Source organism: Balaenoptera acutorostrata, chromosome 20 (assembly GCF_949987535.1).
Source record: "Balaenoptera acutorostrata chromosome 20, mBalAcu1.1, whole genome shotgun sequence".
Classification (NCBI taxonomy): Eukaryota; Metazoa; Chordata; class Mammalia; order Artiodactyla; family Balaenopteridae; genus Balaenoptera; species Balaenoptera acutorostrata.
In genome coordinates, this window is record NC_080083.1 from 45,187,593 (window position 1) to 45,200,557 (window position 12,965).

At 46.1% G+C, this 12,965-nt stretch overlaps 1 protein-coding gene across 1 annotated transcript; it reads right to left on the minus strand.

Annotated features, from left to right (window-relative positions):
- Window positions 1-2,025: 2,025 nt before the first annotated feature.
- On the minus strand, window positions 2,026-12,308 carry PSMB3 (proteasome 20S subunit beta 3). Its single transcript, XM_007177519.2, has 6 exons — window positions 12,149-12,308; window positions 11,638-11,822; window positions 9,409-9,516; window positions 5,400-5,577; window positions 3,077-3,171; window positions 2,026-2,146 (listed from the first exon to the last, which is right to left on the minus strand). Exons 1-6 carry the CDS (start codon window positions 12,149-12,151, stop codon window positions 2,098-2,100), a joined length of 618 nt encoding a protein of 205 aa, XP_007177581.2. The 5' UTR covers window positions 12,152-12,308; the 3' UTR covers window positions 2,026-2,097.
- Window positions 12,309-12,965: the final 657 nt, after the last annotated feature.

Here is a 12,965-nt window from a genome sequence, read left to right on the forward strand (position 1 = left end):
TCCAGAGGAGCCCCTTCCCCTTACTCAGAGCCATTTTGGGAGGAAGTGGGAACCAACAACCTTTGGGGGAAGGCCTGGTGCGGCTCAGCACACCCAAGCATCAGGTCAGGTCATTGTAATAAAAAAATGTGAATGAAGTTTAGATTCAGCTTTTCGGGGAGCAGGATAAACTACCACCCCACCATATGTGTGTGACTTCTCTATTTCCCACTGCAATTTCCATTTTTTTTTAAATAGGAATTTTCAACCCCCTGTGCTTGTCTAATGTCTGCTCGGAACAATTCGAGACCCTGTTAACTGTTTTAAGATGCATGCATGTTAAGATGAATCTCCAACCCGAGGAAAAAAATAAAATTCAAAAAAGGTTTGTGTACACACCTGTTATGTATGAGTCCTTTGGAAATGAGCCTTTTATCTATCTTTTTCATAATTAAAAGGTTTTGGTCCCAGTTTTAGGGGCTGCTTGGGCTAAATCAGGGTATGGCTTGAGTTTGGAGAAAGAACAGTCAATGACTTTGGTCACCCACTCTCAGATGCAGTTAATAAGCTACGGTTAAGAGCACAGGCACCGGAGCACCTGCCTGTCAGCTGCCGTTACCACACTCGCTGAGGAACGGACCAACAGCCCCTCACTTCTCCGGCCGCGTAGAACCAACACTTGCTGGGAGCCTCACACCCGACACACCTGTCCTAGCTCTCTCTTGACTAGCTATGTTGCTGACTTAACAAGTCACCTCTATGTGCCTCCGGTTCTCCATCTAAACTTTTAGCTTAAAATCTAGTGGTTCTCAAAGTGTGGTCCTGGACCAGCACCTGGGAATCATAAATTCTAAGGGCTTTCTGCAGCTCTGAATCAGAAACTGTGCTTTAACACAGTGACCCCCAACCTTTTTGGCACCAGGGATTAGTTTCATGAAAGACAATTTTTCCACGGATGGTTGGGGGGGATGGTTCAGGCGGTAATGCGAGCGATGGGGAGCGGCAGATGAAGCTTCGCTCACTCGCCCGCTGGTCCGAGGCCCAGGGATTGGGGACCCCTGCTTTAACAAGCCCCCCAGATGATTCTAGTGGAGGCTAAAGTTTAGGAACTACTTGCTTATTAGGGCATCTGCTACAGGTTGCAAGCTGGAATCATTTGGGGAACTTTTTGAAAAAAGAGGTGCCCAGGCCCCTTTAAAAGGCCAAATAAATCAGGGATGGGATCAAAATACCTGTGTTTTAGAAGCTCCCTAGGTGACTAATATGCAGCCAAGGTTAAGAAACACTGATGTGGGGACTCCCCTGGTGGCGCAGTGGTTAAGAATCCACCTGCCAATGCAGGGGACACGGGTTCGAGCCCTGGTCTGGGAAGATCCCACATGCCACAGAGCAACTAAGCCCGTGCGCCACAACTACTGAGCCTGTGCTCTAGAGCCCGTGAGTCACAACTACCGAGCCTGTGTGCCACAACTACTGAAGCCCGCGCACCTAGAGCCCGTGCTCCACAACAAGAGAAGCCACTGCAATGAGAAGCCCGTGCGCCACAACGAAAACCCAACGCACCCAAAAATAAAAAATAAAAAAAACACACCCACACAAAGAAGAAACACTGATGTGCAAGGATATTACTTATGGATACTTGGCCAAATTTCTACCTGAAACAAAGAAGATTTAAGGGCTTTCCAAGAGTTGAGTAAAAATGATGCTAAGCTTTGGAGTCAAATGGAACATGGGTTGACATCTTTGCCCTACCACAAAGTGGCCCTGGGCAAGTTATTGAACTGTCATTAAACAAGGATAATTAATGTATATTACCTTGAGTCAATACGATGATGAAATTCTAGAATGTGTAAAGCACTTTGTGCAGGGCCTAGCACATAGCAGGTACCCAACAAGTGATTTGTAGATACTATCCCCACTGGTGGGCCAGTGGAGCACGCTGCAAGTCAAGAAAACCTGAGGGCTGAGCTATACCCCGAGTAGCTATTTGTAACTGCCCAAGTGGGAACAGAGATCTGTAGTAAAACACTCAAAGACAAGCAGGAGTGAAAGAAAATCTTTTATTTAAAAAACAACAACAAAAAAGAAAAAAAACAGTGGGCTCTGGGAAGAACAGAGTTAGTCCATTCGGGCCTTCAGTGTCCTCGTGGTGATTTTGTCCTTCTCACTGCAGAGGGAGAAAGTCACAGAACATCTATACCCATTCTAGACTGCAAAACAAACTAGAACAGCTGTCCTAACTCCGGGGTTAACTGTTTTGCCCATGTTACACTAATGTTAGCTTGTTTTCCTGGCCTGTGGTGAGGAAGGGGAGAATGGAGAAATTTCCATGGGTGGAGCCATCAAGAGTTGGGATGATTCAGGGCTAGAGCGTGAAGCGCTCCAAAGCAGGGAAGGAGCTCCCCAGGCCTAGAGAACAAGTAACTTAGGACGGAGGTGTGAGGTGTCTCACTCCAGTGACGGGAAAAGATCCTTGGGGTGGTAAATTCTCTGTATTAGCCCCAACCTGTTTTTCACGGTAATTAAGCAGGTTACCCCATAACAAAAGGGTCCAAATGCTTGTTCTGGGAGGTTCCCAAGGGAAGCTGTTGGGAGGATACCAGGTTCCTGGTGACAGCCCCAAACAAGTAAGAGGGAAAGAGGGTGGCAGTTAGGCATCTGGCTGGGGGGTTGGAAAACGTTCCCAGGGCTCAGTACGCCACACAGTCGTGGGTTCCGTGCTGGTGTGAGCTGGGACAGGAGAGGAGCCACCCGGGATTGATTCTGATCAATCTGCCGTAGCTCTGCTGTGGCTCATCCCCACAAAGGTCCCTGAGACTTTGGGGACAGTGTTCAGGAAGGAAAGACATGTCTATTGTGAGCAAGGGGAGGAGCCTCGGGGACACGGAGCCTCACCGGACAGAGGCCAGGGGAGTCTGGGTAGGCTCCCACCTTAGCTGCCACCCTTAGGAAGTGTGGATTTCTGCTGTCCCGGGCCTGCTGCAAGCGCCTTTCTTATTTCACACCTGACTAAGGGGCTGGGAAGATGGGGTGTTTGTGCGGGAGGGGAGAGGCACGTGTCTGCAAAGCTTCCACACTTCCCCCAGTGCACACTTACACGATGTAGACAATGACTCCCATGCCTGACACTGCATCCCTGTCCACAGCATTCAGCATGGCTTGTGAGATGGTTTCAAACAGGTGTTCTGGATCCTGCCAACAGAGCAGAAACCTTTCAATCCCCAGAGCCTTGGACCCTCACTTGGTCTGGCTCCTTAACTCTCTCTTCTCTGGGCTCAAGGTGCCCAGCTCTGGCCCCTCCCGTGTCTGGAGTGAGGGATGGTTCCCTGGATGCGAGAAGCCCCCTCAGCTCCTTCTCAGAAGGCAGCAAGGTTACATAAGATATAGTTCAAGCCCTGCACTTCCTCCGCTAACCAGCAGTGTGACCTTGAGCAAGTCCATGTCCCTTCGCTAAGCCTCAATTCCTCTTCTGTAAAATGGGGGAAGAATCCCCGTGGCTCCTATGTGCTTTACCAGCTGTCTCATGGACTCTCCTCCTGGATGGCTCAGAGGTACTGCACAACTCAACCTGTCCAACCATGAACCCATTTCCCCCCAAACCTGTTGCATCCACTACCTCCTCTATCTTGGTTGGCTTAGCTAGAAAACTCAAGTGTCCTCAGCATCTCCACCTCCCTCACTTCTGTTTTAAGTGACCAAGTACTCTAGACTCTGGCTGCCCCGCTCCCCCACTGCCACTCTCTTTGCTCAGGACCTCAGCGCCGCACCGACCTGCAGGCCTCTGGTTCCTCAGGTCTCTTACTGCCTTTGACACCATGTCAAAAGAAAAAGTTCCAATGAGGTATCACCTCTCACCAGTTAGAATGGGCATCATCAGAAAATCTACAAACAACAAATGCTGGAGAGGGTGTGGAGAAAAGGGAACCCTCTTGCACTATTGGTGGGAATGTAAATGGATACAGCCACTATGGAGAACAGTATGGAGGTTCCTTAAAAAACTAAAAATAGAACTACCATACACCCCAGCAATCCCACTACTGGGCATGTGACCAGAGAAAACATAGTTCAAAAAGACACATGCACCCCAATGTTCATTGCAGCACTATTTACAATAGCCAGGTAGGTCATGGAAGCAACCTAAATGCCCATCGACAGACGAATGGATAAAGAAGATGTGGTACATATATACAATGGAATATTACTCAGCCATAAAAAGGAACGAAACTGGGTCATTTGTAGAGATGTGGATGGATCTAGAGACTGTCATACAGAGTGAAGTCAGAAAGAGAAAAACAAATATCGTATAATAACGCATATATGTGTAACCTAGAAAAATGGTACGGATGAATCAGTTTGCAGGGCAGAAATAGAGACACGGATGCAGAGAACAAATGTGTGGCACCAAGGGGGGAAGATGGCAGGGGGGTGGTGGTGGTGGTGGATGAACTGGGAGATTGGGATTGACATGTATACACTAATATGTATAAAATGGATAACTAATAAGAACCTGCTGTATAAAAAATAAAATTCAAAAATTCAAAAAAAAAAAAGTTCCAATTGCTTGGCATGGCATCCAAGGCATTTCCGAGTCTCATCCTGATTTCCCTCTCCTCCTTCCTCTCGCCCCACATTCTGCCCACACTCCAGCAGCCACAGCAAGCTCTCTCCACTCACTAAGACCACTGGGCCCCTCCTGTACTTCTGACCTTTGCACAGGCTGTTCCTTCTGCCAGCCAGGCCCTTTCTTTCCTCCTCTTCCTGGCAAACTTCATTTCAACAGGTATTTGTGGGTCTGTCTTGTTTCATTAGACCGCAATAAGCCCTTGAAGACAGACTATCTGGTTTCCCCGGAGCCTGGCAGAGCTGGCACAACAGCCAACCCTGTCAGGTACTGTTCCAGTCTTCCCAGGTGATTTCCTCACACCACCACTCGTAAGATATGAGTGAGATAGATTCATAAGATAGATTCTATTATTATCCCCATTTTACAGTTAAGGAAGTGGAGGCACAGAGAAGTAAAGTGACTTACCCAGAACATAACTAATGAGATGGTAGGTGGATCTGGGTTTCCAACCCAGACAACCTGACTCCACAGCCCATTCTTCTGAGCTGCCCCTAACCCTACACCTTGTTAACTGTGTGTTCAATGAATGGATATGAGAACCCTGTAAACCCAACGTGGGGAATTATCTGTTGTTGTAGCAAATATCTGACTGAGGTCTCTTCATGGAAGGTGCTCTCCCTGGGAGCCAAGGCCCTGGCAGATGGAGTTTCTGGACACCCTTCCAAGGCTCAGCAGCTGTGGCTTTCTCTCCTACCTGCACCATTCTTCCCATTACCTGCCAGGTAAACACATTTTCCCCTGATGGCCAAGGGGTGGGCACCTCAGAACCCAGCCCCGCTCCATGCCACCAACTCACCATGTTGGGCTCCCAGAGGGACTCGCACATCCCGTACATTTGTTCAGTGCAGGTACCACTGACTACAAAGTCATCAGTCACCATGGGGCAGCCGATAAGGTCTAGAGAGCAAATGAAGGGCTTAAAGGTCTTCGGGTCCAATCCAGCAATGACCGGCTCAGTGTAGTAGGGCCCAAACCTGTGGGGGCCAGGAGCAGAGAGAGAAAGGAGCTCAAGAACATTCACTTTCCTGTTCAGGCCTGTTCAGACAAGGCCCCGGCCCAGACCCAGGGAGGAAAGTGGAGGGTGTGTTTGGGACAATCCCCTTTCCACCTCTCCTGGCATCTAGCAATGCTCTAAGACTTTTTCTTCTTTTCTCTGACACTTACCTTCATATCCTCCTCACCCTGACCCTCTCTTCCTCTTCCTTTCTTTGGGAATTCTGTTGTTGTTTTTTTTTTAATCTACTCTCCCTATCCTCATTCAGGTCCTATCACCATTCAATCTTCTATTTATACACCTATACCTTTACTCCTTTCAAAAAAGGATTTGAAGCAGTTTGTAGAAAAAACACTGAAAAATAAAACCAAACTGCTAAAACATAATGCCATTTGCAGCAACATGGATGGACCTAGAGATTATCATACTAAGTGAAGTAAGTCAGAAAAAGAAAGACAAATACCATATGATATCACTTATGTGGAATCTAAAATATGACACAAATGAACTTATTTATGAAACAGAAACAGACTCACAGACATAGAAAACAAACTTATGGTTACCAAAGGGGAAAGGGAGTGGGGAGGGATAAATTAAGAGTTTAGGATTAGCAGATACACACTACTATATATAAAATAGATAAACAAGGCCCTACTATATAGCACAGGGAACTATATTCAATATCCTGTAATAAACCATAATGGAAAAGAATATGAAAAACAATATGTATATATATGTATAACAATCACTTTGCTGTACCAGAAACACAACATTGTAAATCAACTATACTTCAATTAATTAAAAAAAAAAAAGTTCTTCCTATGCACCAACTAAAAAAAAAACCAACCCCAAAATCAAGAATACAAGACACTCAGACGAAACACAAAGTTTTGTTCTGAGTCTCCCAGCAGGCAAAGCAAAGAAGGATACTCAGTGAGCTGGGTTATTTTCATTGTTTGCCATTAGGAAATAACAGCTTATCAGAAACTTGTTCTAGACCCTGAGCTTTGAGAATAATCAATCTTAGGGATATTTAGATAGAAAACAGAAAATACTCAAAAAGTAATGGCCACTATCCTCAACAGAAACAGTAAGTAAACAGACATTTTCCATGTCTTATATCAGCTCTCAGTAATTTCTATGGGCATGATCTTAAGTTACAACTCTGTAAAAACTAATTCTGGAGATATGGGAACATATGTATAACTGATTCACTTTTTTATAAAGCAGAAACTAACACACCATTGTAAAGCAATTATACTCCAATAAAGATGTTAAAAAACAAACAACTAATTCTAAATAAAAAAATAATAATTGTAAGGTGGAGGAAGAGGTTGGAGTAGCGTGCTTTGATCTGGCATTTCTCAAACAGATCCCTAGGTATCAAATTTCTCTAACAAATCTTAAATTTTGTATTTTCCTCTCAATAAACTGAAAACAAATTTAATATAAGAATGTCCTGTACTATCTGGGTAACAACCTTAAAACTAAATACAACATGGCTCAGGGCCTGCGTTTGTACTTCCAGTCATGTTGATGTCACGGTCCCACCTAAAGGTCAGTGTTTACTTTTTGCTGGCAGTGTTTCACAGAGGTGCTTGGATGGATTATCTGGGGTCCATGAGAAGTTATTTACTTTAAAAAGGGTCTGGGGCTTCCCTGGTGGCGCAGTGGTTGAGAATCTGCCTGCTAATGCAGGGCACACGGGTTCGAGCCCTGGTCTGGGAAGATCCCACATGCCGCGGAGCAACTGGGCCCGTGAGCCACAACTACTGAGCCTGCGCGTCTGGAGCCTGTGCTCCGCAACAAGAGAGGCCGCGACAGTGAGAGGCCCGCGCACCGCAATGAAGAGTGGCCCCCGCTTGCCGCAACTGGAGGAAGCCCTCGCACAGAGAAAAAAAAAAAAAAAAAACAAGACCCAACACAGCCAAAAAAAAAAGGGTCCGTACACGGCTCAATTTTGCAAATCACTCCATTAGCCTATCCTGCTGGAAAATCAATGATTTCAGTTGGGCTTGTAGAGAAAGCTCCTGGTTACAGTAGCTAAGAATCTAGAATTTTCCAGGTCAGCCTCAATGTCCTGTATTTTTGCTGTGAGTAAACATGAGCCATTAAATATATACCTAAATGTGAGTTAATCTGTACAACTTTGTAAGACTTCCTCCCTATATCTGAAACTAATATAATATTGTAAATCAATTATACCTAAATTTAAAAAAAAAAGAAAACTAAAGACCTCTCGCCCAACCCCTATGAACCAGTTTTAAAAAATCTTTTGTTAAGCCTTTCTCAATTTGGGATATTGATAAACATGGGTACTACATATGGCAGACAATTCATAGCTGAGGATATTAACATAAACCTAAAAAAAAGGTAACCATTTGTTTTGTTTATTTTTTAATAGTAAAAAGACAATAATATTGCTCCAGGTATGGAAATGGCAAAAACTTAGTTTTGAAAGCTAAAGAGTACTTTTGCAACTTTTCTATAAAGTCTAAAATTATTTCAAAATAAAAAGTTAAAAAAAAAAAGGAAAGAAAAAAAACTTAACCTGTCTTCTTGCCACCCAGTCTTTTTTTTTTTAAATGGCCATTTTTTTTTTTTTCATATTGGAGTATAGTTGCTTTACAATGTTGTATTAGTTTCTGCTGTACAATGAAATGAATCAGCTATATGTATACATATATCCCCTCCTTTTTGGATTTCCTTCCCATTTAGGTCACCACAGAGCATTAAGTAGAGTTCCCTGTGCTATACAGTAGGTTCTCATTAGTTATCTATTTTATACATAGTAGTATATATATGTCAATCCTAATCTCCCAGTTCATCCCACCCCTTCTTTCCCCATTTGGTGTCCATACGTTTGTTCTCTACGTCTGTGTCTCTATTTCTGCCCTACAAATAGGTTCATCTGTACTATTTTTCTAGATTCCACATATATGCTTTAATATACGATATTTCTTTTTCTCTTTCTGACTTACTTCACTCTGTGTGACAGTCTCTAGGTCCATTCACCTCACTACAAATAACTCAATTTCATTCCTTTTTATGGCTGAGTAATATTCCATTGTATATATGTACCACATCTTCTTTATCCATTCCTCTGTTGATGGACATTTAGGTTACTTCCATGTCCTGGCTATTGTAAATAGTGCTGCAATGAACACTGGGGTGCGTGTATCTTTTGAATTATGGTTTTTTCCACATATATGCCCAGGAGTGGGATTGCTGGCTCATATAGTAGTTTTATTTTTAGTTTTTTAAGGAACCTCCATACTGTTCTCCATAGTGGCTGTATCAATTTACATTCCCATTTGCCACCGAGTTCTGCCCAGAGGTGGGTGGGGAAAGTACCTACAGGGTTCTCCCTTCAATTTCATCTTAGCTTCTGCACTGAATTCTACAGTTAGGGGCCCCTTCTTTTCTCACCATAAAGTCCTCAAATGTCAAAAGTTAACATACCCAATTCCTAGGTTCCGTGTATTCCAGAGCATCTAATGACAACAGAATAAGCTCTAGGGTAAGGGTGGCTCCCGGCTGGGAGACGCCAGGGCACACTTTGGTAGCGTTAATTTTGTTTCCTGGGAGCAACTTCACTTGCTGTTTGCATTCCCTGCCTTCTTCTGAAGTAGACCTTTCTTTCCTATTTGGTTGTTAGGTCCACAGAAAAGACCCAGAAAATAAGGATGCTATCCAGCAAATAAGAAATGAGTCAATGAGGAGGAATCTCCTTCCTGGGTGCCCCCTCCACACTACTTGCCCAATCAAAGGTTTTTGCATTCCCCGTGTCCCAGGCTACATTTCTACTCACCGTTTCTCGTACAAGAGGTTGGCCACCATGCTCATGAGAGTGTAAGGCTTGATCTGCCGACCTTCCTTCAGCTCATACAGGTTCAGCCGGAACTTGAGGCGCTGGGCACTGTGGTAAAAGGAGAAAAGTGAGTTAGTAAGTCATTGCTGAATGTCCCCTGGTGTCCGCCTCATGGAGGTCAGGAGGTGCCTAAGGAGACGCACTATCCCAGTCCCTACCAAGAGACTCCTCCCCATCTGCCAGTGATTTTCTTACCAGAAGTCCAGCCTCACATCCGCTTTTCAGTCTTGTCCAACACTTCTACCCATAGACATGCCACTCACTCTGCTAACCTTTATTCTCATACTTTTTTTTTAGGGTGAGAAAAGGGGAGTTAAGAAGTGGATTCTCCCCCCACTTTTTTGAGGAATAGTTTATATAGTACACTCTGGGCAGGAGTCTGCCTGCAGACATAGTGATGGCAGCTTACAGTAGAAAGAGCAGTGAACTGAGAGAGCTGACCTGGGCTAAGCCTTCATCTTACCACTCAATTTTTCCATCCCTAAGATAGGGACAAAATAAGTCACCTTATTTTGTGAGACAATGTATGGGTGTTAATAAGCAGCAGCTGCTGCACTAAGGGACTGAAAGGCGCCTAAGAAAGTAGGCCACACCTCCTCCAGTCCCATCTCAGAGCCCAGGGATAGGCCCTGCAGGGAACAGACCAGTGACACACATGCTGCAAGCAGAGCAATGAGTAACAGGACACCAGAACAAAGAGCCTTAGACACGACCTAAGCTTCATCATACAGGTGAGGAAACTGAGGCCCAGTGAAGTTAGCAATTACTGCCCACAAACATGCAAACTCGGTGAGAAGAGGCTCCTGAAGAGAAGGAAATAGTGTGAAGGGAACAGCAGTGACCGGAGAGAGGAAGGCTGATGGGGGCCTTCGTACTGACAGGAATGCTAAGCTATCATTCTCTGATTCCACCAACAATGGAAAAAAAGGGCTGGTTGGGTTAGATTTCAGGAAGAATTTCCAAAATATATTGTTCTTGAGACTTTAGAGAGGTTTCAGGGAAATGAGAGAGAAAATTTTCTGACAAGCTCCCACCCACCTTAGTGAACTATCAACCTTCTCAGAACAAAGTCTAGGAACTGCTGCTCCTTAGGCCACCTGTGACCACATCTTCCCTCTTGAAACGTTGACCCTCTTTTCCACTGGCCTCTCTTCTTCCCCAACTGCTGAATATACAGTTCAGCTCTGGAGCTGCAGCTTATTTTTTCCCTCTGTATATTTTGTCTCTCCAGAATCTGTTCCCATAGATTTAACAGATCACCAATGTCTATCCAGCCCTGAGATATAATCTCAAGACCCCAACTGCTCAGAAGATGTTTCTACTTGGCTTGCCTTGTCCCTTTAAAATTGGTATCAAAATCAAAGTCATCACCTTTCCCCTAAAACCAGTCTTCCCAATTCCTATATTTCAGTCAACATGCTCAAAACAGAAATCATCTTTAAAACACTTCTGGAGTGCCTACATGCCAAGTACTAGAATAGATACTAATAACAAATAAAAAAGACACGAACCCCGACTTCAATGGTTAACTCTTTGGCCTCACAATATCCAAATAGCCACTAAGGTTGGGCAGCAACAACTCTCAAAAATGCCTTCCTTTCCTTTCCCACCTCACCACCCCATCAGAACCACAACCTTCACACCCGGACCATCACAAGAGCCACCTATTTCATCTCCCAGACTCTCCCTTCTCTCAGAGAACCACTGTCAACTAGGTAACTACTCTAGCAGTTAATATGCGCCAGCTCATTATGGGTTAGTTATCTTTCTGTATGCCTGCCTTTTCTCCCAACTAGACCTGAAGTTCTTTAGGGGCTGAGCATGGGCTTTGGCCTCAGAGATTGGGATCCTGGGGGTCATTCATTAGCTTACATCTTGGGCAAAACACTCTCTATGACCCTCAGTTTCCTCATCTGCAAAATGGGACAAACATGGTAACGTGGTTAAGAGGATTAAAGTCCATGGATGTAAGGTGCTTTCCACAGTGTCTGGCACAGAGTAAATGCTGCTAAGTTGGTTAGGACACCACTCTATTGCTTACGGTGTTCGGCAAAGTCTCAGATTCATTGATGTTGTTTAGTAGATGACTAACACCCACGCCACTCAAGCCGCTAGGCAAGAATGGTCCAAGAAGAAGCCTGGGTGTAGGCGGGGACCCCCGACACTTACACTGTCTGGACGTCGGTGGCGAGCCCGGCCAGGCCAATGTACAGCCGGTCGCCCATGGGAAAGATCTTCTGGAAGTCCGTGGTCACCATCTGGGCCTGGATCCCGAAGCGCCTGTCGGCAGCAATGGCCACACAGTTCTTCCCCTTCATGGCCATGACGGCCCCTCCGTTATAGGACATAATAGACTGAAGCAGACAGAGCGGAAGGGCTCAGCGCGAGGGGCCAAACGCGGCCCGGCGCAGCCCCTGATTCGGAGGTTCCTGTACGTACGCATCGTCCTCCACTCTGGAGGCGCCTGGATGCCCTGAACTCCAGCTCTGAGATTAGCGCTGTGAGGCTGCGAGGAGCCCCATTCCCTGCCTCGGTCCTCACCGCGGTCCGCTCCCCCTTCAAACTGGAGCCGCTTCCTTCAATCGACCACCAGGCCTCTCCGCCTCCCAAACTCCCCATGACACCCCTCCCCATTCCTCAATCCCTACCCCGTGTCCCTTCTCCTTGCTCCCCACCTCACCATGACTGCGGCGTATTAGGACCTCCAACAGCCACAATTCCAGCAAACCGGCTATGGGGCTCACTGCGCAACCACTCTCGCTGCTTTCTCTCTATTGGCTGGGAGGCCGACCCTTCCGGAACATTGTGGCTTCCTATTGGCTGTGCATCTTTGTCAGTCATCAGACTGGAGTTTGGTTGAGAAGCCAAAACCAAGGTGAGGAAAGCGCAAAGTGAAAAGTCACTCTCAGTGCGGAAGAGCCCGGCGTCGCGGTGCACGCTGGTATAGCGGTGGACTCAGTCTCTGGGCGCAGGAGACGCCGGCCGGAACCTGCGCCCACGTGGGCTAGTGAAACCCGAGATAAGGGCTTTTGGCTCCAGTGAAGGGCCACGGGGTTGGTTAAGAGCACGCTGTGTGGGTCGGGCATATTACTCATGAAGCTTGTTTCATTTATTCATTCCAGAAATCCTTACATCTGTTGTATGCCAGGCACCATGCTAGGCTCTGGACATGCACTGGACTAGAGCTGTGCCTAGTATTTAAGAGGTGCCCGTAAAGTGCGTATTTACTCTTGCGACGGGGAGGGGCACAGGGAGGGTATCGCGGGTATTCTGTGGCTGCAGGGGTTGGGCTGCAAAGGGGACGTTTGGAAGCCGAAGGTGGTTCTGCTTTGGGGGACTCTCAGCAGGTCGCCTTCACGTATCCCCAATCTCAGATCACCCTAAAGAGGTACATCACGGGCTTCCCCAACTTTAAGATCCAGAGGAGGCAGGCGACGATTTCCGCCACCCCCGAGCCAATGGAGGGGAGGCGAGCACGTCCCGCCTGCTCCCCTCCC

Bases quoted from the DNA above. Each gene is read 5' to 3' on its own strand.
- PSMB3 (XM_007177519.2), bottom strand. The intron at 9,517-11,637 runs GTAAGTGTCGGG...CTTTTACCACAG, and splicing joins GCCACCGACGTCCAGACAGT to TGCCCAGCGCCTCAAGTTCC. The intron at 2,147-3,076 runs GTAAGTGTGCAC...CTCCCTCTGCAG, and splicing joins GGAGTCATTGTCTACATCGT to TGAGAAGGACAAAATCACCA.